The sequence below is a fragment of the Nothoprocta perdicaria genome, unplaced genomic scaffold (assembly GCF_003342845.1).
Source record: "Nothoprocta perdicaria isolate Ctin4 unplaced genomic scaffold, notPer1 scaffold_172, whole genome shotgun sequence".
NCBI lineage: Eukaryota > Metazoa > Chordata > Aves > Tinamiformes > Tinamidae > Nothoprocta > Nothoprocta perdicaria.
The window spans coordinates 1,640,726-1,668,080 of record NW_020454894.1 but is presented as its reverse complement, the minus strand read 5'-3'; the positions used below and the strand labels follow the sequence as shown (position 1 = coordinate 1,668,080).

General features: G+C 40.5%; 1 protein-coding gene across 1 annotated transcript; it reads right to left on the bottom strand.

The window, feature by feature from the left end:
- Nucleotides 1-27,355, bottom strand: ALDH18A1 (aldehyde dehydrogenase 18 family member A1). Its single transcript, XM_026036215.1, has 18 exons — nucleotides 27,233-27,355; nucleotides 24,693-24,816; nucleotides 22,080-22,303; nucleotides 20,981-21,130; nucleotides 20,781-20,885; nucleotides 19,721-19,879; nucleotides 19,043-19,133; nucleotides 16,972-17,096; nucleotides 14,111-14,255; nucleotides 12,488-12,561; nucleotides 11,711-11,810; nucleotides 8,265-8,485; nucleotides 6,616-6,753; nucleotides 6,326-6,521; nucleotides 6,067-6,188; nucleotides 4,793-4,979; nucleotides 3,246-3,341; nucleotides 1-2,224 (listed from the first exon to the last, which is right to left on the bottom strand). The coding sequence occupies exons 2-18, from the start codon at nucleotides 24,784-24,786 to the stop codon at nucleotides 2,043-2,045; spliced, it is 2,409 nt and encodes an 802-aa protein (XP_025892000.1). The 5' UTR covers nucleotides 24,787-24,816; nucleotides 27,233-27,355; the 3' UTR covers nucleotides 1-2,042.

Here is a 27,355-nt window from a genome sequence, read left to right as displayed (position 1 = left end):
TCCTTAAGTCCAAAATACTCTATGTAACTTATCAGCCACTGGTGCTTCTGCTCTTCAAAAACTGGCAAACATTCAGTTCCAAGTTATCTTCCCTCTGCAGCTCTAGAACACATGTAGCTGTCTCTTCTTCTGGTGCCCAAGGTATTTGGAATACTAAGTCAAGGATTCGACCTTATTCCAAGGCTTTTGGCTATATCCCTTCAACACCATCTTCACTGCTGGAGCTTGTACTGCTTGAGTTTGAGAGCTGGGGTACTGCAAGTCTTCATTCCATGGCTAGAAACCATTCCCAGAACTCTTTGTGAAACGTCTTACTTCCTTGAGCCAATAGTTATAAATTTAGTAGTTCAGAGGTTAAGGTTTGTAACTCTCCCAAGAAAATGCAGGTAACATATCCATAGTTGTATTAGACAAGTACCAGGCAGTAAAATTTCAACCTCAAAGAAACAACAGTCACTTCAGGTGGCTAGGTGAGACATTCAGTAGTAGTATCAAATGTGATTCACCATACTAGGCTTCCAAACAGATGTTTTACGCTCCTGCTTCCCTTTCCTATGGTTTATGCTTTTTTTTATGCTTTTTCTTTTTTGCCTTTTTTTTTTCTCTTGCCCCATAGGAGCAGAGATGATCGGAGCAAATTCACAGGTGATAGTATACATAAGTCCACCCAAAGAGCTTGTAATCCATCCTTATTTACAGTCAAAAAGTACAGATGAACTGTCCTGGAGACCTGTGCTAGTTTAAAGTTTTACTTTGTGATCCAGATGCCCTCAAGCTTAGGGCATCTTAGCCCTTTAGCTTGTAAAAAAACTCATGAGCATTCTAAAAATAATTTTAAAAAGATTTAAAGCACAAGCCTTTCAGGTTTGTATTTGAAGACCCAGAGGTCTTCTGGCATTCCAAAATTAACAGTAATCATTAAAACCAGTATGAAACAAAATAGTTTTCATTGAAAATCCAAGATGAGAAGTACTTAAAATGAGAAATTAGCTATTTTGTACTGGGCCACCTGTCTCCAAGCTGGAGAAAAAAAATCCACCATCTATCAATCAATTTCCAATCTAATCAATCAAATTTGTATCTGTCAAAATCTGTCAACTCCAATACCGAGAACATGGCATTCTAGAAGTAGAGGCACAACCATCCACTAAAGGATATGTTGTTACTTACTTGTTGTGTAAAGCAGCAATAGTAGTAATATCTGAAAACACATAATGCCAGTCTCATTAACTTGAGAAGGTATATATGCAGAAACATTTTTAGAGAATTACAGCAGTGTCAAGGACTATGCATTATACACTTTATTTTAAAATAATTTTGTTCAGAGAAAAAAACCCCAGCTTTAAAATAGTCTCGCTTGGTGGAGGGGGATTAAGTTTCATATAAAACCAGTGAGAAAAGCCATTCAGTACAAGTAAGAAAAAATCCACTTAATATACACTGTGATACCCTCATCTACAGTAGTCAACAATTCAAAGAAAAGCAATATAAAAGTTTTTTTGTCAAAACATCATTATGCATTTTGAAGATCTATTCCATTAATCATAGTATGAACAAATACAAAGAAAAAATGACAAAAATTCAGAGCTTTCTCAAGAGCTCTTAAAGCCATAAAACTAAAGAGAAACTATTAAGTTTGTCCTCTAGGACAAATGATGTTTGAATAGAACAGGAAGGCCTGAGAAGAAACTTATGGTACACTACCAACCATATTGTACACATACTTCACTATGGGGAGCAATAAAAACAGAACACACAAAATGTAAACCTTTGTATCATTTGCTTGTTCTAAAGGTGCATTGTTCTGGGAAGGGATGTTAGCCTGCAGATAAGAAAAGGTAGGCACCAGTAAAAAAAAAAAAAAGGCTCACAGATAGGATCGGTTTGTATTCATCATACTGCACAGTGATGAATCTGTGTCTGAAAATGCGTCTGATGAAAAGTGCCTGAAGATGAAGAAGTATCTCCCTCCTCCAGAGGGTACCCTGAAGCCTGACCATTTTCAGTAACACTTAAGCACCTGGGTTTTCCACTAGATGTTCTTAGCTGGTATTTCTCTGTGGGAGAGGGAGGCTCTCATGAAGATACTTCATGCTGCCCTGCTCTGAAAAGTCAGAAACAACATGACTATCCCCTCTCAGCAACCATTTTGTAGTCAGGAGTCCTTCAATTCCCACTGGCCCACGTGCATGGATACGGGAAGTGCTAATTCCAACTTCAGCACCTACAGGAAACAGAGGGTAGAGTGTTCTCAGAAGGTGTTTGCTTTTGAGCTACAGAGCTTTGCATCATTTTGAAAGATGAAGAATAGCCTTTTGTTGACCTTCCTTTCTTGGCTCTTCTCAAATCCCAAAAGTTATTCTTAGATATTCCAATTGAAAAGTGAGAGTAAGCAAAGTAGTATAACCTGTAATATTTATACTTCCAGATGCTACCACTTCAGGCTTGCTTTTAGAGAGAAATTAGATATGTCTGACATGCATCTCAGACTTCATCTCAGACTTGAGTCTTGAGAGATTATCCTTTAAGACAGTTGAATTAGTCAAATTTGTGGGTTTATGTCCTTTTACTAAGATTTTCAGTAAAGCTTTTTTTTTTTTTTTTTTTTTTTTTTTCCCCCAGCAAATAGAGCACTGAATGGTCCAGCTTTCATAGTAAGATCCCGCTACAGAAACTGTATGAATTTCTATGTCAGGGAAGGATGTTTCTCTTGCTTTTGCAACTCCCAATAGCTCAGCAGTGCACCTGTTCCTTTAAGCAATCAATGTTCAGTTGAGATCCTGCCTTTTCTTCCCCCAAGCTGCAGGGCTGGCACACTAAACAGCTTAATCTGCTCAGCAGGAACAAAGCACGACATTCTTTAGAGCATCAGTACAAAGAGGGGCAAGATGAAAACAGTTCACAAATTTCAAATACTATTGTATTTGTTCTATTACTATGTGCATGCACCATACTTGTTCCAAATCAAATGGAACTTCAAAGGAACTCTAAACACTTTTGTTGCTATTGCTAAATTAATCTAGATACTCTGTATAGCAGTATTAACTAGTTCCATCATAAAGAGATACTCAAATACCTGCTAATCTGCTTGGATGAAAAGTTCATGTTTCAATTTTTCCTACTGTATCTTTTCTGAAAATCTTATTTCAAGTAGTAGGATCAAAAGTAACTAATCCTATCTTCCAGGAGATCTGCACAGAACAGCAAACCCTACAGTCAAACCCCTGATGCATTTTCTCCCTTACCAAGTCCAAATCTATAACCATCAGAGAATCGGGTGCTGGCATTCCAGAAGACGCAAGCACTGTCCACATGTTGGAGGAAGAACTCTGCTGTTTTTTCTGAGGGGACAGAAGAGAGAAAAGACAAACAAAAAATACAACACAAAGCGAATGAGCAGATGCTTCAATAAACACCACATAATACAGTGAATGGATGTAACATTAGAAATGTAATACTTAATGCTTATATGTCAAATGTTTGGACTAAGTATGTTGATAGGTACTTTCTTCCAATATGCTTTTCAAGTAGACACAGCCTCATATGTTACAGGAAACTTACAAACAAAACTTAAACTTCTAAACTAAACTAAAACTAAAGTTTTAAGAAAGTCATAAAATGACTAATCCGAACTACAGTCTAGATTCTGTAAATGGGGATTTTTACATGACTGGGGAAAAAGCAGTTCCAAACAGTATTTTGCAGTCAAACTAACACAGAGTCAGCACTCCATTATCTGGAACATGCAGTTGTTCTAAATAATGAAAAATCCTAACATTGATATTAGAGATCATATCTGAGAAATGTAAGCAGAAATACCACTGCTTATTAATCCAGTTTAATACTAAACATGCAACACTTGGACAAGCCCATGCAGAGTTATGCAAGTCTTCATACTTTGAAGAGGCCTTTTGTAAGCATGAAAACCAACATTAAAGACCAGCTTAATTTCCAGTACACTGCTTTGCAAACCACTAGTGCGCTAGGTCCTGTGAGTTATGGCACTGAATGTATGCTTTTCAGTGACACTGTTCTAAGATCAGCTTATGATCTGTTTTTAAGAGCCTGATCTTAAGAACTGTTTTAAGGAGTTACAGAAACAAACTTGCACTGTCACTCTGATCAGTCATAGATAAACACAACCTAACTAATCCTGATCCTCAGGAATTCCACACTGGGACAGACTCATCCTTTGTCTGTGTGCAGCAATAACCAAGTTTTGACTTTGCACAGAATTCAAAGAGGACACACGCTAAAGATGGGAGCAGCTCACAGTTGCAGGCAGGAGTACAACTTCACAACATCAAAGGGGAAGAAAACCAGGAAAGATGGAGATAGATCTAGCTGCCATACTAGGGATGCAGAAATGGGAAATACAGGAACAGGAGAGGTTGGGATTAAAAACAAACAAACAAACAAACAAACAAACAAAAAACCCACAAGAGTTTATGATCTTTGTTTGCCAGACACAAACGATATTGGAAATGGAAGGCAATATAGTGCTAATAGCCTGATCCAACTATCAGGAGACACTCCTGACAAAACCCTCTGTTGAACTTGTACTGTTCAATATAGTAACATAAAAGCAACTTGCTTTGTAGGAATATGTGCTGAGGTCACCTGCTGGTCAGTCAACACATGCCTCCCTGTAGTGGAAAAAGCTGAACAGAATGGTCTTGTAGCTTTATCTGATAGGTCTCTAGTTAATCACACGTGCAGCAGAACCAAGTGGCACTATCGCAATATCAAATCAGTCAAATCAGAGGAGTAATGAAGCAGATTGGTCACTAACCATTCTCTGTGATGATAACATCTGTGTGAGAACTTCCATACTTGTGGATATGTTCAACAGCCTCTTGGACACTGTCCACCACCTCAATGCAGCACTCAAGGTCGCCGTATTCAGTGCGGAGAGATTTCACTTCTGAGGGGCTGAATGTTAAATAGGAGGCAAACTTTGGGCCAGCATGAATCTTCACCTGCAGTACCAGAAATATTTTGTACTGCTCATCATAACAATATCTTCCAGGTGAAAACATGGCTTATAAATCAAGCGTAAGCAGTGTAAGAAAACTTAGTCTATGTTTTGGGAAACTTAGTGGATCAGTGACCTAGGACATGACACTAGAACGGAAGTGCTTAATTGGCTACCTATCATAACATGCTCAGAGCTTATTTTAAGCTGTTTAAGCAATGACATCACTTCGGATAAGCCATCGGACAATACAATGCTAATACTAGCTAAGCAGCTATAATTTTGCATCCAGCCTTTATACTTACATTATAAATGAGACAACAAGTACAATGCAAACAATAATCACAGAAATGTTTCCAAGTTTGCAAACCTCACGCAAAGGAAACTTAGAAGCTTGACCTGCTTTGACCTCTCTTTTCCATAAACTGACATCAGCTGTCTTTGCAGCATGGGCTTCAGACCAAAATCAATTCAAAAAAGGAGATTCATATGGATATATCACACGTTTTATAAATATATAAAGCATTATTGAGCTCTGCATTAATAGTAGGTAGGACACCAGTACAATGAGAGAAGCAATAATACTTGAGAAATGAGAGAACAGAAAAATCCCCATGCAAGTGTGGATAAAGCAGAAAGGACAAAAGAAAGAAAAAAAAAAGCGGGGGGGCGGAATTGACTGAGGTAGGAAACTAAACAAATATGTTCATGAAAAACAGGCTTTGGGTGTGGGAGATTACCAGAAAAAAGAGTCAAAATCAAGAAGGGTGGATAAAGGGTTGTGTATATGCTCTTAGAAGATAAAATTTTGAAGAACCTGTATCTTAACAACAGTACACAGATATTCCGAAGAAGACAGGTTGTGTGAAGGTTGTGTGAAGCAGAGAGAGTCCTCCAGCAGTTCATTTACATGTGCCAAGAGACACCCAGATAATAAGCATCATGCCTTAACAAAACTGCAAAGGGCTATGCCAGACCAAGTGCTTCTAAAGCTAAAAAGAATGGAAAAACCCATGCAAACAAACAACGCATACAACAAAACAAATAAAACCAACAATACAGAAAACCCACACAACCAATGCTTGACTAACCTGTTCTATTCTCAACATGTCTATGATTTGATCAAACAATGGGGTTCTCAGCAAGTCTCGATGAATTAAGAGAGTTTCCAGAGCATTACAGGCAGCAGGGTATTCACACTTTGAGTCTCTGACTGAGATTTAAGAGCAGATAATTGGTTTTAAAATTTATAAGAAAGATTTTGCACAACGTATTAATTAGCAATTTTGATACTCCAAATACAAATTTCTGTTAAGCCCATGAGATTCAAATCACCCTCTCCCAGCTTACTTATTCTTGTGACCTTCTCAACACTGGCATCCACGTCCACATACACATGGCAGATTCCTTCACTGTGTCCCATCACTGGGATTCCCTTAGCTGCTTTCTGGATATCCTTGACTAGCTGGGATGAACCACGTGGAATGATTAGATCTATTAGTTTATCCAAGCGGCACAAATCTTCTACTTCCTCTCTTGTGTTCACCTGCAAATGGTGTATGGTATGAACTATTAATTCTACCTGTACTTACTCTGCATATCATAGCAAAAACACGGTCAACTTAATTCTAGGCACTCACTAGTTGCACTGCATCTTTGACCCCGTGAATGGAGAGTGCTTCTTGTGTCAGATGATGAAGGATTTGATTGCTGTATGCAGCTTCTTTCCCTCCTTTAAGCAGTAAGCCATTTCCACTGGCTATAGCCAAAGCAGACACCTGTTGGGAAAGAATTAAAAATAAGAGGGGGGTGGAGGGAAAGAAAGTTATCTTCTGTATAAGAAAAATAGAGTAAGGCCAGGATTTTAAAATCCTCTGATTTATTAAAAGTCAATCTACTGTTTTCATTTTATGGTACCAAGAAATTTTTCCAGGTAACAACATATGACTCCAAAAATGAACTCTCTTAGCATTTCAGATGCAAATTTGAGTTTTCAGAATACTATTTGCAAGGGTAAGAATGCAATGAACAAGTTAGAGGACACTCTGGGTACAGGCTCTGACATAAGCTGCACAACAGGAGAAAGAAAAAGGCCAGTAGGAGGAAGAAATTGTATGAGAGACAAGAGACTGGGGTGGAAGCCCAGAGGGGCACACTGGGGCATAGAGGTCATTTGTGAAGAACCTAGTTGGCACCCAGGAACTATTGGCAGACAAAGGAGACTAGCATCTTTCCTTCTACATGAATTCTGCCTAGGATATACTCGCCTTCGCTCTGAAATGGAAAACAACATACAAAAAAATGAATTGGAAGTTTCGTTTCACTTTCATTAAAGTGCTTCTATCCTCACATGCTCCTCAAGCATCTGATTATACAAGATAGTTTTGAGCACCTGCTCAAAAACCTCCATTAATCATCAAAAACAATGCTAATAATGAATTTGTTTTGCTTTGTAAAAATCTACTAGAGTTGCTCAATCAGATTTTCAAAAGTTAGAAACTTAGAAGATCAAGGTGTTTACTCCACCTTAGTTCAGGTCCCATAATTCCATGCATTATTATAGCAATCAGTCATAGCAATATCTCTCTTACACAGCTCTGCAGATGAAAATATTTGCCTGGAAGATGGCCGCCTTGTTCTTGGAATAAGATGAGTGATGCTCACTTCTAGTAAATCATTTGAGATTTTCACCCTTGGAACTTCAGTACTTCAAAACTTAAAACACCATTTTTGCTCCACATCCATCTTACTATGGTTAAGCCTGCCATTTCTGACTTATTGCACATACATGGTATTGGAACTGGAGAGACTACCTTAAAGCCTGAACTTCTGAGCTTTATGTGCTATGCTTAATTTTTATCACACATTTTTAATAGTTAATAATTTCTGTATTAAACAGTTCTGGTTTGATCCTCATCCAATAGTACAGCTGTATACAGCATGGACAGACAAGTGTTCACTAGTAGAAATCTCATGTTGCAAGCTGGCAGAGAAGATACATTATTAGATGCACTAAGAACTGCACCCTTAGAGTGCAAGTTAACTCCTTCTACGTGCTGCACTATCAAAAAAAAAAAAAAAAAAAAATCCTGAATACCGAAAACTACAGAGGCAAACCTTGAAAACACACGTGTAGAAAATAAAAGAGTACCAACAAAACTGATAAGCATCCTAGTAAGAGTCCTTTGAGAGACAAGACTTCTTGCAGACTTCTAATCACACACCATCAGAAATGCATCTTTTTACCAAAGAACTCCCCCAAGTGTAGTATTCTGCCCTCCTTCCATACCTGTGGAAGACAGTCAGGACGAGATTCAAAGATCACAAGAAGGACACCAATAGGCACAGTCACCTGCTCCAACTCTAAGTCTTTTGCTATTCGTGTTCTCCGAATTACCCGGCCAACACTGTCCTGCGAGGATGCTGCAATTTGACGCAGCCCGATAGCCAAGCTATTCAACTTCGATGTAGAGAGAGTGAGTCGTTTCAACAAAGGAAGTGCCAATCTTCCTAGAAGAAAGAAAAATCATGATGAAAATAGGTTTGCCTGTCCGGACTCAAGCAAAACTGATCTAAAGAAGTGGCAAGTCTATGGAAAATTCAGGTACGTTCCACCATCTAGCAAGAAACTACCCAAACAAACAACACAAAGCATCAAATACCATTAAATCTGGCAGCCACAAACAAACTCCTCAGATCAGCCTATGATTTCACATACTGCTATGTTCTCACATAATGTCATTTAAATAATATGCATATGAAGCTATGTTGACATCTACAAAAATAAAGTTTGGCCTATTTCAGGTACTCGAATCTTTTACAGATTTTATCTTTTCAATTCTTCCATAAGGTTGTACAGTAATTGAATCTTTCTGTTTTCACAGTATACAGCATCACAGAATATTCARGGTTGGAAGGGACCTCTAGAGATGGTCTAGTCCAACCTTCCTGCTCAGGCAGGCACACCTAGAGCCAAGAGGCACAGAGTGGCATCCAGGTTTTGAAGACCTCCAGAGAAGGAGACTCCACAACCTCCCTGGGCAGCCTGTTCCACTGCTCTGTCACCCTCACTGTCAGGAAGTTCCTCCTCACCTGGGCATGGAACTTGCTGTGTTTCAGCTTATGCCCACTTCCCCTTGTCCTATCGCTGGCCACCACTGAGAAGAGCTTGTCCCCTTCTTCCCTGCATTCTCCCTTCCTGAACTTATACATGTTAATCATATCCCCTCTCAGCCTTCTYTTCTCCAGRSAAAACAGGCCCAGCTCACTCAGTCTCTCTTCATACGAGAGATGTTCCATTCCCTTAATCATCTTAGTTGCTCTTCTCTGGACCCTCTCCAGAAGCTCCACGTCCCTCTTATACTGGGGTACCCAGAACTGCACACAATACTCCAGGTGCGGCCTCACCAGAGCTGAGTAGAGGGGCAGAATCACTTCCCTTGACCTGCTGGCAACACTCCTCCTGATGCAGGCCAGGATCCCATTGGCCTTCTTGGTCACGAGGGCACACTGCTCACTCATGGTTAACTTGGTGTCAACCAGGACTCCCAGGTCCCTCTCCGTGGAGGTGCTTTCCTGCAGGTCGACCCCTAATCTGTACTGATGCCTGGGGTTATTCCTCCCCAGGAGCAGGACCCTGCACTTGTCCTTATTGAACCTCATGAGGTTCCTCTCTGCCCAACTCTCCAGCCTGTCCAGGTCCCTCTGGATGGCAGCACAGCCCTCCGGCGTGTCGGCCACTCTACCCAGCTTGGTGTCGTCTGCAAACTTGCTCAGGGTGCACTCCATGCCCTTGTCCAGGTGTATAAGAGGAGGAAAGATTCACAGCCTGTTTATGATCTGTAGAGGCCTTGAGACTACTGTGAAGCTGAGAACTAACCCATTATCTGGTTGCAGGGAGTTTGAAGGCGGCTCTGCAGCTGCGGAAACAGGGGCCTTATCTGGTGGTGAGGAGCAACTGAGGAATTTGGAGGCGGCCGTGCCAGAAGGCATGGGGCCAACGAAAACACAGCCGACCTCTAAGCCAGTTTAGAGGTCAAACCTGAGGCGAGGGAGAGGAAGATGATGAAGGCGGGACCCTCATAACGAGACCAGAGCCCCCCACTGGTGGGCTCGCATGCGCACACCGGGGAAAACTGGATAACCAAAAAGGTGGAGCTTTGCCCACCCCTCTGGTACGCCTCCTGACACGTGGTGGCCCTACGTGGCGGGATGCACCAGATATAAAAAATAATCGTGGATCAGAGGAGGAGAAAGACTTCCAACCGAGACCTACGTTGTCTCCGCGGTGGCGCCCGCAAGCTTGGAGCCTGTCAGCCACCTCTTGTCCACGGCAGGGGAATGATCGGTCTCGCTGTCCTGCTGGTAAGTATCCTCTCGTAAGTAATTGCTACGTAGGCGCCTCGTTTCGCAGGTAGTTGCTAAGTAGTCGTCTTGCTTTAGTGTGATGTTAGTGTGAATTGTCCTAAATAAACTAAGGGGTGGATTTTGCTCTCAGTGCGTGTGCTTTCAATTGCCGAGCCCTGAACACATCCAGAACACCAGGTCATTGATGAACAAGCTGAACAGCACCGGGCCCAGCACTGACCCCTGGGGGACACTCCAACTGGACTCGGCCCCGTTTATCACCACCCTCTGAGCTCTGCCATCCAGCCAGCCCTCGATCCACCACACCGTGCACTCATCCAGTCCACTCTCCCGGAGCTTCCGTATGAGGATAGTACGGGAGACCATGTCAAAAGCCTTGCTTAAGTCAAGGTAGACAACATCCATGGCTCTCCCCTCGTCCAGCCAGCTAGTCATCCCATCATAGATGGCTATGAGGTTCGTCAGACATGACTTCACCTTGGTGAATCCATGCTGACTGCTCCTCAACATCTTTTCCTTCATATGCCTGGAGACTCTCTCTAGGATGAACTGCTCCATCACCTTTCCACTGACGGAGGTGAGGCTGACCGGCTTGTAATTGCCCAGCTCCTCCCTCTTTCCCTTTTTGAAGACTGGACTTGAAAACTGGAGTTTTAAAGACAGGAGACTCAAAGCACAGACATAATATAAGTATCTTTGTTCAGACTGGGCAAGAACTGCCTAAGTTTTCTAGTCTAAACATGTTCAGTCAACAAATATGTTCAGTCAATAAATTTACTAGCAGCATCCCTTCTGGCACTTTGATCAGCGTGGCTCCCTGGTGTCTCACACAAATTATTACAATTCACACTGTATGATTTTTTACATCTCCCCAGCAATTAGCTGAGAAGTCTGGATTAGAATAACATAGAAGAATGGGTTTACTCCAAGTCATCTACACAGAACCTCCCTCAATAAGAAGAGAACATGGCTCTTTTTGGAGAGCATTAGTTTAGGTATATAATGTTACCCTCAGGAACCAAACATCTTCACAAACCTAGCAAATGGTCACTTTGTGCAGGACAGTAACAAAAAAAACATTTTTGTTATGTTCCGTTTCCACAATTGGTTTCCCTTGCCAAAAGGGGCATTTTTTTTTCTCAGGGCACTGTTCAATGTACTACAAGACCCCATGAGCTTCTCCGACACATATTAGTTTTCTGTAGCAACACAAACTACAGCTGTTCACAGTATCAGTTCTCAAGGTCTTGAGTTCATTTATCTATGAGAACCATATTACTCCATATCAATGACATAAGCTTCCAATTATGCTCATTTCCTTAGAGGTTCAGGTAAATTCATGATAAAAGGGAAGACCTGTAATATTACCTTTATTTTCAGCCTCTTCCAAGTCTTTTTTGTTTGCCAAGAGAATTTCCTCTCTCTGATCAGTTAGTAAATCAGCAAGACGATAGATAATCTCTGCTCTCTGAAAGAGAAAATTCTTGAACTGTCATTTTACTCAAAATCCAAGCTACTTTAGTTCTAGTCCCTTATAGTTCTTTTCCACTGACCAAATTCTATTACTGTCAGGACTCCAGGAATACTTGTGGACAGATGATTTTTCTAGCCTTCATCACACTGAAAAATGAGTCTGAACAGTAACTCAACCTGCACTTAGCTTTTTTATTTTCTCATTTTCCACACCCAGTCTTCTTGCCTAAACTTTCCAAGTTTTTCCTTTAAAATCACCTTAGGATCTTCACAACAGATGCCTCCTTTTACCTACACTGCTGCAAAACAGTAATTGTCTACACTCCTCTTTTGCATGTACTTGTACATGCAGAAATGAAAGGGACAAAATATTCCAGTCAATTCTTTAGCATCTCTGATCAAAAATAATTTCCACATGATGTTAGATGCTCTTAAAATGCCTAAATTTGTATAAACTCAACATGCAAAATACTTCATAGCTCTGAAACACATCATCTTTCCACTCTTCCACGGCATCCTACAATCCAAATGATAGATATGGTGCACACAATCAAAACATGGCAGAGAGAAGATTTTTGTACTAACGAGCCCATGAAGTCTGTTCTCAGTTTGTGTTTTAAATCTTAACACGCATTCATAGGTTTGTTTAGCAAGACTATATTGTTCTGTCACCTGTTCAGGCTGCAAAGCTGCCAGAGTCCTGCCACCAGTTCGAGCCATTTCACCCTGCTGCTCCACTGTAGGGCCTGCAAAAAGCAAACAAACCCAAAGACATAAAAAGAAATGAACAAAAACACACACACACACACCACACCAAGAATATGGTGCGGCATGCAGACCAAGTTACAGCACCTGTGGAAGTCAGCATTAGTTCTTGCATCTTCTAGCTCTCAAATCAGAGCAGAAAAGCTGGTATAGAGTTTAAAAGGCGTACTCAAGAAGTGAACTGTATACCAAAACAGGAAGAAGTGTATCAGATACAAAAACATTTATATGGTTTCCAAATTTATCCTTTTTAAAGGGAGATGACACAGATTCTGTAAGGTTACCACATCAGAGCCAAAAAAACAAGTGTAACCCAAGAATTAAAAGGAAATGGGAACGGGCAAGAGAATGCCAGGATAACCAAATCTCAGGGAATGGGAAGCTATTGAAAACAAGGAGTCATCTTTTGAAAGGCCTAACTAGTGAACTGAGGATCTAATAAATGATTGCAAAATGGCATGGTATCATACAAAGAATAATGGAAGAATAATGGAATAATGAAGCCAAAAGTCAACCCAAGTAATAGTTTACAAAAAGGAAAAAAAAAAAAAACCAAAAAAAATCTGAAATGATATAGAATAATAGAATGGATTTTGAAATAGAAGTAAAACTCACTGGGTTCACACAGCACATTTCCCATAAGAATTCTGAATTAGCTCATGGATAAAATCATTAAGCTATCTTTATTAACCCTCTCTTGGAGTTGCCAGTAGAATAGATACCTTCAAGGCGACAATTATGACTCTACTTCTATTTAAGAAGTGTCCCAAGAAAATTGCCAAAGCAGGATTCTGAAATCCATCCAAAGAAATATACCGAGAATTGTAAGAACTAGTGGACATATAATTAAGCATGGTATCTACTGGTGTTCTTTGGTGAGATGCTTGTATATAAACAGATGTGGTTGATTACAGGAAAAGTTACAGGAATTTTCGAAGACTGTTTTAGAAGGCAGATGACAAAAAGAGAAACAGTCCTACAAAAAACAACACCTCATTAGTATTAGTACAATTTTTGTAATTATTAAAAAAGACCTAGAGAATAGAAGACACCATTAATAAAACTCCAAATTAGTCCTCTCATCTCATAAATCCAAGGTTTACACGCATCTAGAATGCTGTCAAATTCTGATTCAAATTCTGATTTCCCCCCAACACAGAGATGCTACAATGAAATAAAACTGTTTCATACAAGAGAAATAAAGATGGGCAAATTTTTGCAAGAGTTTCTGTACAAACTAAGGCTAAGAATCATAACCCCAAGACCCCATAGCCACAAACCATGGCTAAGAATCATAACTTCAAGACTGAAAAAAAAAATAGTTAAAAATTTACTTGAAGGCAAATCTGATGCAACACCTTACCAGAACAAACATCTGAGGGTCCAATGCTTCTGTTCCAACTGTAGAAAATACCTTTCAATGGGCATTTGTCAGGCAGGACATGCTTTCCCAGTCACTTTGTAGTCTAGTCAAGTTATTTAAACGCCCAGGAAGTTCCTGCAAGTCAGACATGATACCTCTGCACTCACCTGCAGGTTTTACTTCCGAAAAAAATGTGCCGACTTTTTTGCCATCTACAATGTCTGTGATGACATGACCAGAGATCTTCGGGTGGGTTCCATTTGCAATAACTACAGAGGTGCCTCCTTGGAGGGCCCACAGAGCTGCTTTCACCTGTGGTGAAGGATAAAGACAGGCCCAGAAAATTTACTTGATACTTGAATGCTCATACTTTACAAGAATTCTTGCTCCTCCTTGTTCTTGGTCCTTTATGCTTTCAAAGAGCATTATAGAACTTTCTATAATACAACATCACAAAAGATCATGTACTTGAGCTTTACTTTTCCATCTTTTATTAGCTTTAAATTTTTAGCACATTATGAACACACTTCAAATTTCCCGGTCTGCTTTTTTTTCCCCCAAGACTTCTGCCAATACACTTTGGTCCCATGTTCTTTTTCACAATTATCTTAAAGTAGAAATTCTTCCTAGGACAGAGATCTCATTTTCCTTCTCAAAAACCTCAATTTTCCTGGCAACAATCGGAAGCAATAATTAATGCATTTTAAGTGACTATTTGATTTTATTTTTACCATACAACACCTTCCATGTTCAGGTCCTAAACATGACCAAATATCATAAACATTATTTAATGCCCTTAGCTATCTGACTTAATTCCTTGAAGTTTGACTGGCACAGGCACTTCTCACAGATCTGTTCAAGAGGTGGAGGAATTCTCATTGTTTATAACCCTTTGGTGAAGTTATTAAGCACTCTGAAGAGTCACTCAGGTTTCCATCTGTAAGGGAGAGGGGGTGATGACATAGTCACCCAAGTGCCCAGCGGGAGCAGGCACACAAACACTAGGCACACAGTGGTCAAATTAAAGCTTTTATTACCTCTGCTTCTGCACAGCGTCTCCCCAGTTTCCCGTGGGACGAAGAGAACAACAGGGAGATTCCAGGCACTGCTGAGCACCCGACCACGGCAAGGAGCGGCAGGGGAAGAGGAATCTATGCTCTTATACAACTACTAAGCACACGATCATCCCGTGTTACAATTCAGTTGGTGCTAATAGCAGGTAAACAGCACGTAAGCATCAGATGGTACAATGCATGATAACGAGCGGAACTTGTGTATGCGCTGCATGTGACACAGCCATAAGCCGAGCACAGAGCACAGCACAGCTGGGTGTGCATGCCCAACAACAGTCTGGTCAGTCTCTAACTCCTATCTCCTCGACGTTCTTCTGCATCCTATTCTCTACACCACCCAAGGCTTTTGCTTGCTTTTCCACTTGCTGTTGTTGTTCTCATTGGATTTTTTTTCTTTTGCTTCTATTTTTGCCTGAGAATATCACAACTGTCTTCACAGTCCTTTTAAGTAGGCTATATTTGAAGATTTTTCCATTTTCATTTAACATTTTTTTTATATGGCATGCTTCCCTACTTTTGTTGGTGTTTCAGAGGTGAGTTCTGTAGCATAGTACTTGGGAATCATCTTCAAGGGTAACGACCCCGTCGTTCGAAGCAATTTATACATGAAAAGTAAAAAATAAGATCTATCCAAGAACCAAGTCTAAAAAAGTCTGATGTACAGACAGTTATTTCTGTAGGCATTCCTCTAGCAAGACATGCATGAGTTCCCTTTCTGAACATCAGTGTTAGCATGCTAAAGTTTGTTTAGTCCTTCTAAAGAATGTGAAGTTTACAGCAGGACCATCTTATTAGTTAAATCTCTTGAAAATCTCATGTACTGATTAGTCCTAAGATTGGCCTCTTTCCAAATATCTGAGCCATTACTTAGAGAACTTATGTTGTGAAACCGTAAGATCCCTCTTTGCAACATCTTACTAACTTACACATTTATACAAAAATATCAAAATGTTACCATATGCTGGTGAACTGCCCCTGTTCTCCCTTTTTTTTTTCTTCTTCCTGCCCCATTTAAGATATTATGAGTATTATCCCACTATTATGTTTGTCTCATTTATATTATCACAAAAAACTGCTAGTCACAAGGTCATTCCTCACTTCTATGTCCTCCTGCATGGTTCTGCAACTATGTATCACAGTCTACACTCAGTGAAAAACTACACCTGTGAGATACACCTTTCACACCAGGCTCTTGACCACCACAGGACTTTCAACTGCTCCGTTTTGCTTAAGTTTCACAGAATGCTTAAGGCTGGAAGGGGCCTGTAGGGATCAACTAGTCCAACCTCCCTGCTCAAGCAGGGACACCTAGAGCATGTGGCACAGGTGGCATCCAGGCAAGTTTTGAAGACCTCCAGAAAAGGAGACTCCACAAAAGTTTCACTCTGATAATTAAGATTTGTACTTTAGGCTACTATTTTTTCCTCATATTGACACATCCTTCTCATACTTGAAAGCCCAGAAATGGATACAGCACTCCAAATGCTTCCGCTAAGGTCAAGAAGGGAATAATCACCTCCCTTGAGCTGCCCTTTACCCTCTTCCTAATGCACCTGGGCACATCAGGGACCTAATTTAGTGCAAGGGCACACTGCTGGCCCATTCTGTGCTCTGCTCCATCAGGAGCCCCCAAGTCCTTTGATGCAAAGCTGCTTCCCAGCTAGTCAGCCTCCAGCCCGTACTGGTGCAGGTGTGCAGGACTTTGCAGTTCCCTTTGCTGAGCTTCACAAGGTTACTGGCTGCCTCCGTACACAGTCTGTCACAGTCCTTCTGACTGGCAGGACAATAATCTGCTCTTTCAACCACTTCTCCTTGTTTCTTTCTTTACTATTATTCTTTCTTCCTTTCTTTATTTTTATCTTCTCCCCCCTATAAAGGGGAAACCTTTACTTTTTTTTCCCTTCCCTTTCTCTCCCCTGCCCTCCCAGGATAAGTCAAAGGCTCTGAGCTCCTACCTTGGCTTCCATGCCTCCCATTCCTACTCTGGATTTGGTACCAAATGTCACAGACTGCTGGTCTCCCGGGTAGAATATGTCAATGAGCTTTGCATCATCGGATCCTGGAGGGCTGTCAAAGAGTCCTAAAATAAATAATAAAAATCTGCTAGCCTGCATTCTAAAGTTCAAGAAGAAGCTCTATGGAAACTGCAAAGCTGTATTCCATAACATAGGACGGAAAGCATTCAAGTCCTACAAAATGCAGGGTTCAGTAAAAGTGAAGTGCTAGCAGAAAGGCTGAAGAATTATCAGTTATTCTTTTGGTAAAGTATATCTCAAGAGAAAAAAGAATACTCACACAGTGAATAAAGAATTACAAAGAAAAGCTTGCATACTCTATATGAACAGATATTACAGTGAGGTTAGAGAGAACGCTGGAAACAAGTTAACAGCTTTGCTGTGTCATAAACTAGGATTTACATACACAAGCACATAGACAAACAAGAAAAAGAATCGTCTTCCCCACCAATATCTAAGATAACATGCCTAAATGATGTCTTTTACAATGATAAACTGAGCAATTTGTTTGTTTTAAATCTAACAATTTTATGTAACAATGCTCTGCGTTGAACGACCCTTTCATTTACTCAGCACACAACTTCTAAGCTACCACCACACTTTCCAGAAAGTGTTCTCCCTTTATAGCTTATGGAGGGCAGGACAGATCTTTCTGTAAGCAACACATTGCAGCAGACGAGCAAATGTATTGTTTGAGCTAATTGTTTGGACCACTGCTTTTATTAAATTGTTCTCAGTGTCATTTTAACTACAGACAACGACAATCCAGCTGAATCTGGTAGAAGGAACTGCTTATGGAAAAGCAACTCATTCCTCCTCAAGATCTAAGATGTGGGCTGTATCTCTCAGGATCAACTTCACATTAGGTGCAAATCTAACTCTAAACAAGAGTGAACTGCAACCCCTTTCCAGCATCAATAGATGACAGATTTGCTTCACAAACAGCAAAGGTCACAAGATCAAAACAGTATTAGCTAAAACAGTATCAGAGACAGAAAAGTTAGTGAGCTCCAGGCTTCTGCAAAGTAACATCTATGGCATCTAAGATGATTTTAACAGCATCTAAGCATCTAACATGATTGCCACAGAAAGACAGAACCTGCCTACTGCCAAGTTTTTGGAAATTATTAGAAATAGTTTAGGATAGAAATTTACCTAATGTTCAGATTACGCTCCTGATTCTAAACACAGAACAATGGCTCTGTGTTAGTCACTCATACTACTCATGACTATATCATAAAATCCTGAGTAGTCAGCAGAGGAATCACAGCTTAGAATAAGTCTCAAGTTCACCAGCCCAGACTCAATGATATGGCAGATAGGCTTTGGCGCATGCAACAACATCAGGTATATGCCTGAAGGAGCTATGTATGTGGTACACTGTAACGGTCACTGTAAAGTATGTGAAGTTATCAGCAAAACTCAGGTACAGGTTGGTTCTACTGTCTGCGAGACTTCAAGGTATAATTTTCTCCACCAAGAATTCCCACCTATCTGCTAGTAAATGCAATGCAAGGCATGTCTGACTGCAGAGTAGTGTTGAAACACAGCTCAAAGAGTTCTTCTATATATGAGGAACAACTGAAGGAGTTGGGCTTATTTAGTCTGGGGAAGAGAAGGCTAAGGGGAGAGCCTTATTGCTCTCTACAGCTACCTGAAAGGTACGTTGATCTCTTCTCCAGAATAACCACAGAGAGAACAAGAGGAAATGGCCTCAAGTTCAGGAGGTTCAAGGTAGACATTAGGAAGAATTTCTACATGGAAAGAGTAGTCAAGCATTGGAACAGGCTAACCAGGGATGTGGTGGAGTCACCATTCTTGACAGTGTTCAAGAAACATGTAGATGAGCCACTTAAGGACACAGTTTTGAAGGCATGGTGTTGAAGGGTTTATGTTTGGACTTGATCATAAAGGTCTTTTCCAACCATAAAATTCTGTTACTTCCTTGACATTGAAATTGGCAGAGTATAGATTGTCTCGGTCAAAGAAGGTGAAGAAATGGTTCACAAACCTTCTACATCTGAGAGAACAATCAGGAGATCAGTCTTCATTTCCACAGCCAGTCGTGCTGCCAAACTATCATTATCCTTCACGCTAATCACCTGGAATGCATACACAGATCAGCAAATAAAGCAGGGGACGGAACTAGAAAGTATGTGGCTGTAACATATATCAAGCTCCATCAACACCGTGAAGCCCTTACCAGATGCTTTGCTCACACTCTGCTGAAAACTCCTAGGAAGTGATCTTTGTACAAAAGCAAATATACTTTTGGAATGCTGTAAAGCTGCATCAAAACAAGAGACAGCAGGAGCAGCAGACACATTCATTATCTTAGTGCCCAGCGACAGGACAAGAGGCAATGGGCACAGACTGAGAAATCTTATCTGAACGTAAGAAAACAAACAAACAAACAAAAGAAAACTTTTTTACTGAGAGGTTGCCGAGAAAAGTCATGGAGTCTCCATCATTGGAGATATTTCAAATCCAACTGGAAAATATCCTAGGCAATCTGTTCTATCTATCCCTGCTTTGAGCATGAGAGTTGCTAGATGATCCACATTAGTAATTTCTTCCCCTTCTGCCCTGCTGCAGTTTGTGTAGGCTGCCGATTTTGATATTAGTAAACCAAACATTAATGCTGTACCATTTACAAACAGGATCCACCCCCTTGCAATACTTTACCCACATTTACCCCCTGCAGATCACTATTTGGCTCTGGAGGTGGAACAACAGCATCATTAGTGTTAATTATAGGGACGATATTCATTCTTAGAAGTTCATGCAATGTTCCATTTAAGTTTCGACGCTTTTGCTCATCATGAAAATCCAGGTTGGTAACTAAAATCTGAAAGGAGGGAAAAAATAATATAACCTTAGCCTGCTATCTTCCTTGATAAGAAAGAAAAAAAATATGTATTTAAGTATCATAACAGGTTATTCAAGCATTCTAGCTCACCAGACAAACATAAGCTATAGTTAAAGGATAAAGAATGCAAATAAGAAATGTTCTGTCCACAACATTTTCAGATGTATATGCCTTAACTTCCAGTGGAACCTAGAATGGCCTTTCTCAAGCAGACATATCACAGCAATCTATGGTAATTGCTAGCTGTAGTGGAAACATTTAACTATATCAGTTGTATCATATCACAGTAAGAAGTTTCTCTAAGTGACAATTTTAGAGAATGCAATTAAATTCATTGACAGTGTTTACAAAAGTAACAGAACTGCACTGACTGTAAAATCTTCACAAAATATTTAAGATGAGCACAGTGTATTGTCTTACAGTAGTTCAATATACAGAGTTGTGGCATTCAGCATAGAGGACAGTCATGCTGGGCGTACCACCAGTTACTGGTTAGTTTTGAAGAGCAGATGGACAATCAAGTGGGACAGTTAAGCTAGTTGTGATTTTTAAATCCTCACTTTGGAACACAAGCCTTTTCTTTATTGTTTTTGTAACAATATCTTAATAGACGCGGGGGGGGGGGGGGGGGGGGGGGGGAGAAAGACAACTAAATATAAGCCACACACAAACTCCAAAAATACAAGGCGTTTTGCTCCACCCAGGATTAACTACTAATTATATCTCATTAATAAACCTCAAATACATAAACCTCGAGGTAGGACAGCAATGGAAATTGAAGACTACAGTAACGACAGCAGCATATGAAGCTTGGAAAAAAAAATAGTAATTACAGCACTAACAAGTATCAAGCCAGTCTAAGAAAGAAGGAATCCTTTACCTGCGCTGCACAGATGCTATATTGTGTAAACATGGCTTCATACAGGGCCATGAGTCCACTCTGACCAGCTGCTGCACAGGCTCTGGCCTCCAACACTGGAATTGCCTGCAAAATTAAGAGAACAGCTGTCAGGCAGTGACCTGGGCAGCTTCCACCCAGCATTCAAGGGGAAAAAAAAGGAACTGCTTGCAGCCACTTACCATATCCTTTAGTTGACTCTGGCCTGAGTGAAGTGCTTGCCTCACACTCTGAGAAAGCAAGATCTCATGACGCAATCGCTGTTTTCCAAAAGCTACAGCTCCACTGGTGACAATCATCATCTCTCGGCCCTGATTCTGCAGCATTGACACCTGTAAGTACAAATCACAAGAAACAGGAGCAAGATCACTCCTAGTTCAGCAGGAAGTTTATAGCTTCGTTATGCTTACTGATTCCTGCTGATGCAAGTGTCTGCTTATCTATGGATGTGCACAGCAAGGCAACCACCCTTTAAGATACTCCAGTCCTGCTTCTTGACAAGTTATGAGCTACATCTACAATCTGTAGTAAACTTTTTCATAATATCAGTTTTAATGACGGAGCCATGCTTGAATTTTCACAATATTTATTACATGGTAATACTTCTCTACTTCTTGACCCTCTGCAGATATTGCAGAAGACAGTCACATAGCAGCACCTTCCTCCAAACTTCTTGTTCACCATCCATTCCTAGGGCTGTTACTATACAGTAACTTTATACACTAGAAGAAACTAAATCCAATAATAAACAAAAAGTTTACTCATGTTCCTTTCAAGGAGTGTACAGCCTTTTTTCCTTTTAAAACTCAATGTCTTCAGTGAATTTAATTTTTTACGCATGTTTCTTCCCGGAGAAGACATATCCAACTCCCTCCTTCCCACCAAATGGTCTTCATTTCATTTTGTGCAGCAGAACCAGTCTATGAGTTGATCCTATTAGCTTTTCCTTAAAGTGATGAGGTTTCAAGCCTTCTTAGAGGAACTTTTCAAATGTTGAGGTAATCAAGAAAGCTTCACACTTTCTGTAGACCTCACACTTCAGTGCTGCTTTCCCATAAGGTCAAACTGGTGCCCAAATCTAATCTTACTGCACAAAGTCTCACCGCGCAGAATTTCTCCCTCAAATACTGATCTATCAAGTTACATGGTCTACACTAGCACAGTACATGGTGAGGGAGAAGGGAAAGCCCAGAACACTGAACCAAAAGACCAACAGAGTTTTTTAAGTTTTCTCAACAACTTTTGAAGTTAAAACAAACATTCCATTACATACAGAATTACCTGCTCCACAATGGATGCCAGCCTCCCAAGAGCCAAGCCACACTCATCTCCTCGAGTCACAACAGCACTGCCCAGCTTCACTACAATCCGCTTGGCATGTTTCAGCTCACTGCGGTGCGCAAATGATTTGCCATGCGCACGGCTGAGTGGCATGGTGATGAATGGGATGTTGCTCCAACAACGGATGGATTCATTTCTTGATCTCAAGGTATGGCGAGGGAGATCTATCAATAAAGAAAAAAAGGAAAAAATGCAACAGAAACTTGCTCAAACAACTTTAAATGCTTCATTCAGACCTCTGAGACCTTTACAAGCCACATAACATTTCCTCCCTTCCCATGGCTGAAGCTCACAATATACACTTCTACTCTGCAGTGACTGGGAATGAGAATCCAGCTTTCCAGTCACTGGAAAAAAAGAAAAAAAAAATCTCAACAGTGCTAACTATCTCTAAGGCATAGAAGACAATATCCCATCAGCTTTGCGTTTGGGACTCTAGAGGATCAAACTGAAGAGCACTTTAAAACAGCCCATACAGATTACTGTGGTCAGAAGACCACCAGCTTTAAAAAAAAAAACACTCTCCCCATTGCCTTGCTGGGTACAGCTAGAGATCTCCCTGACAGTAATGCTGCAGAGGCACTTGACTGCTAGGGTGAAGGAAAAAAAAAGGAACAGAGAAAAAAGAAAAGTAGAGCTCTTCAAGATGTATTGCAGATGTTTTCTCATACTACTCAACAGAATAGGCAGAAAAGAAGAGATGGATGATCGACACATGAACTGCTTGTTGTCTTCCTACAGGGTAAATGCTGGAGCACAGACAGTCACACTGCTGCTGAGGTGAGATATGAGGTGTGCCAGGCTAGTATCTTATTTAAAATACTGCAGAGGGAAATGCTTTAGTTCAAATGCCTGCAAAGAACAGTAAGGACAAACCAATCGGCTACCAGCATCGCAGACTAGTCACTATAGTGACAGGTAAGGAATAACTGCAAGGAACAGTTTAAATCTGTTCCAAGAGGTTGGATCTAACACATTAAAGTCCCAATTGAGCTGAAGGTATGAAGGCAATTGAGAAGCAATTTAATATGCTTAAGAAAAAAATTGCAGAGATACAATGAATTGAATCTGAAGAAGAAATTATGCTGGTAGAATTATTCACAATGGAAAACACATCTAATGATATTAGGATGCAACGGAATAAACTATAAAACTTAAAAAGCTACACTGCCTTATTCTCCATCTAGTTCTTTTCATGTCACTCTTCAGAAACTATACTAAGCCAGGTCAAATTGTGGAGAGTCTCAAAAGTATCATTACTGGAAGAAAGAAGAGAACAGTTCAAGTTATTAACAAGATGTCTGTGAGGCTACAGTCTAGGACCAAAAGCGCATCCTAATCAAAGGACGACACCAACATAGTCCTGAAAAGTATCATCTCTGAAGATACAGAGACTCCTTTACAAATCAGTGAACTGAATCATATGCCTTGGTGTTCTGTAATATAATACTCATACATTCATAGATTAAATGAGTATTCTGTATGTTACTTCTGCTAGAGTAAAAGAGGAAATACGAACACAGAGCTACAAAGACGTCAGGGATTTATTTCTGTAAAACACGACTAAATCTATTTTCTTCGCTAAACACACAAAAAAACCCTTAACTGGTTAATCATAAGTGAGGGCTATATTAAGATTGCCCAATTTTATACAAAGTAAAAACGTAATATGGAGATTAGCTTTATTTGCCCCTTGTTTTCATGAGGTAATACTTGTGAATACAAGATGGCCTACAATAAACAGGAAAGAATATAGTTAAAACGAACAGTTCTTTCCAGTATTAAATGTTATTATGCACCATTTGTCTATCCTGCACTGTATGACAAGAATGGAGTAAAACAGCTTACGAGTTTTCAATTCTCGCAGATGGATCTGCGAGATCCAGTAACAGTAGTAAACAGTTAATATTTTTAGACCCACTGACTCTCCTAGAAAAAGAGGGAATCTAGCTATCCCTGCATTCCCTATTTCAGTCTGCTAATGATACACAGAGTGAAGGTGTCTCTCAAGCTAAGACTTTATAGATTACAGAATAATAAAACTGTCATATTCTTAACCCCTGTCTACAGGACATCCATGTATTTACGCTAAGGTTTCCTCTGAGTAGTATCTTTGCACTTTTCTCTAACCCAAGCAAATCTGAGCTTCCCACCTTGCAGTATCTGTTCTACTCAATGTATCTGTGGGCTGGAAATGGGAAGAGAGGGAAGAGGACATCATCAGATTCCATTTTCCAGGAATGCATCAGGTTGAAAAACAAAGAACTTTCACAGTAAGAGTTCTTTTACAACAGAAGTCTTTTATAAAGATGCACATTAGAATGAGAAATATACCCTTCCATGTATGTACTTGCACAATACTTGCTTGTATTACTGACTTAAGGGAGAAAGTAGCAATAAAAAAGTAGAGTTTCACTTGCAGCTCACTCCAAAGCCTGTATATTTTTAATCAAGTTAATGAGGAAATTTTCTTTTCATAATAAGAAAGAACATATGGCAGGCCCAGGCACAAAGTGACCAACATTAGAAACGTGTGCTTTCTCTCATACATACACAAACGAGAAATGGCTGCGATGGCACGTGACGGTAACACAAAGCACCATCCAGGGGAACAGGCAAGAGGGCTCAGAGCAGCTCGACACAACATTTTGAGATGCCTTCTGCCAATCAAGGATATCTGCAAGTTAAAAGGGGGAAAGGGAGGGAGGAAGGAAACTGGTTAAATATCAGCGAACTTCCACCTGTGATCCATCTCCATCCACACACCCTCCTCCCTACATCCAGAAGGGCTCTTCATGGTCTTAATGCAGTGTACTCAGGAAAGGGACAGCCCATTCTCCCAGCTTTGCAGAATTCCCAGGCTACAGTTCAGAGGAACAGGAAGGCCCCTGTTTCCTATCTATTTGGAAAAGAAGAATAATGATCAAGAATAAAACATGCTACCCCCAAAAAATGAAAAGAAGGACTATGAATCAGCACAGCTACAATGGAGAGAAGCCAAAACTTTCTCCAAACTTTCTCCACAGGGAAGCCTAGTTGCAAAAATATATATATAATGAGAAGTTTTAGCATCCACACTTCTCCAGACACTCTACAACAGTACATCTACTACTGCTCTTCTCATAAATCTCAGTCCTACTGCACACAAAATATATGCTGGCTCACTTAAAGCATTCAAATCTCTTTTCTCCCAAACACCCACATGTATTGCTCTCTGAAACTCAGTTTAAGAGATACTATTTATGACCTCAGAAACCACACCTGACTCACAAAGTCCCTAAACAAAAAGTGGTTGAAGGCTGGGACAATATCACTGGGAAGCATTTTAAACACTCTACCTTATACTCTTGCACAGGTATGCACTTTGAACAACTGTAAGAAGTTGACTATATTACACCAATCCTTTCGCACAATCCACTAAAACCGTTCTTACACTAAACCTAGCTTAAAAGGCAGAACTCATTACCACTGTGGCTGTTTCAAAAGCACTAATAAGTTAATTTTCCTTGAACACTATAAAACAGCACATTATTAAGTGATGAAATAGGAGCACATGACACCACCTTCCAATTTATTTGTCATTACCATTTCCCTGGTAAGCAATCAAGTAACTCCGTATGTGGGATACACAATCAGCCATTTCCTGTAGCAGGTCTAGTTGAGGTGATGCATGCAGTATAACAAAGAAAACAGCAGAGATGAGAAAAAAAAAAAAAAAAAAAAAAAAAAAAAACCACCAGTTTTCCTGGGCAATGCTTAAGCTATGAAGACTCTCTTGCCACCTCACTTTCCTTTTTTACAAATTTTTTCATCACATGCTTTCAATATACCTCCTTGCACTATTAGAATACAGAGGTCACAGAGGCAACATTGTAGTCTGTGGTACAGAGAAGACAGAAAAGAAAGAGAAGACAAACTGAGTAGCAACCATACTGAACTGAACGACTGCCATTACAAACACCACGGAAAGGACAGCACCCAGCAGCGTTGGTGGACACGAACACTTGACACAGCTGCTCCGTTACCCCGCATCGCTGCTTTGTTCCTGTGCCTCCTTACAACCCTTGCCAATATGTACACCTTTACATGCAACAAGGTAGCGACCAACAGGCAACAGCTCTCCTGTTCAGGCTGTAAAGTTACACAGCAGAGCATTTTAACAACCTAGGCCAGGTGGGACACTGTAAGTCAACATTCCACCTGGAACCACAGTCGTGACCACCACCAGGACTCCGAGCAGGTGACAGAGCTTAGCAAGCAACCAAACCTTTCTTCTCATAACTGGACAAGCTTAAAAGGGCTGCTGAATGGTACCAAAGTACCCTGCGCCCGTGGAGACTACAGCAAGCCCTCCTGGCGCCCTCTCTTCCAGGTACCTGGCATTTCATGCAACTGCCTCCGGAGCACAGCATATGTTTAAATGGTTTTATTTTGCCAATTATATCTTTTATAAGAAAAAAAAAAACCTGCAATCGGAAGTTGAACTTAGAAATAAGAAGCTTTTCCAGAAGAAACTCTACATTAGAACTAGTTCTCATGAAGAGAAACTTCAAACATAGTCTTTAGTATAGTTCATAAATAACTTTGTTCAAGTTTTACAGAAATTTACACAGAGAGAACAGGCAATTCAAAACAACATATCACGCAACTACTTTTCTACCCAGAATCCATTCCAGTAAGACAGTGGATCACAGTAGTCTGCAAGGCAAGACATGTGCAGCTGTGGAAATATCTGCCATTGACTTGCTAGATGGACTGTTCTAATCCTATCTTCATATCTCAAACCAAAAACAACATTTGTAGAAGTTCTAAACCGTTCTATTTTGTTATACCTTGCACAAAAATAGGTTTATCAACACACACAGGGCTGTACAGGAACAGCACTGTCCTGCACTAGGAGTTCCAGCAGCCTCCCCCATCCTGCACAGGGTTGGGGGATAGGAAGAAAGTGATTCACCCTGTAGCAGGCAGGAAAGCCCATTCCTGCACAGGAAGTTTAACTTAACAATACGAATCTCATACAAATTACTTGTAGTTTTCACTGGAGGTGTCACTCCTGGTCTGAACGCTTAGATGCACCTGAATTTCCATACCTGATCCCGCCTGTTGAAGCCGTGACAAAAGCTTGCTGAGTGAAGCTGCAACTGCACAGGGAGGGAGGAGGCAGCAGGGAGGCAGCCCGGACGCCGCGGCTGCAGCTGATCCGCGGCTCCAGC

Excerpts from the sequence above, each read along its gene's own strand:
- ALDH18A1 (XM_026036215.1), bottom strand. The coding sequence starts at position 24,786 with ATGTTGTGTCGAGCTGCTCTGAGCCCTCTTGCCTGTTCCCCTGGATGG. Across the intron at positions 19,880-20,780 it reads ATAGCATCTGTGCAGCGCAG|ATTTTAGTTACCAACCTGGA; the intron begins GTAAAGGATTCC and ends CCCTCCTTTCAG. Across the intron at positions 17,097-19,042 it reads TGTTCTCTCAGATGTAGAAG|GACTCTTTGACAGCCCTCCA; the intron begins GTTTGTGAACCA and ends TATTTATTTTAG.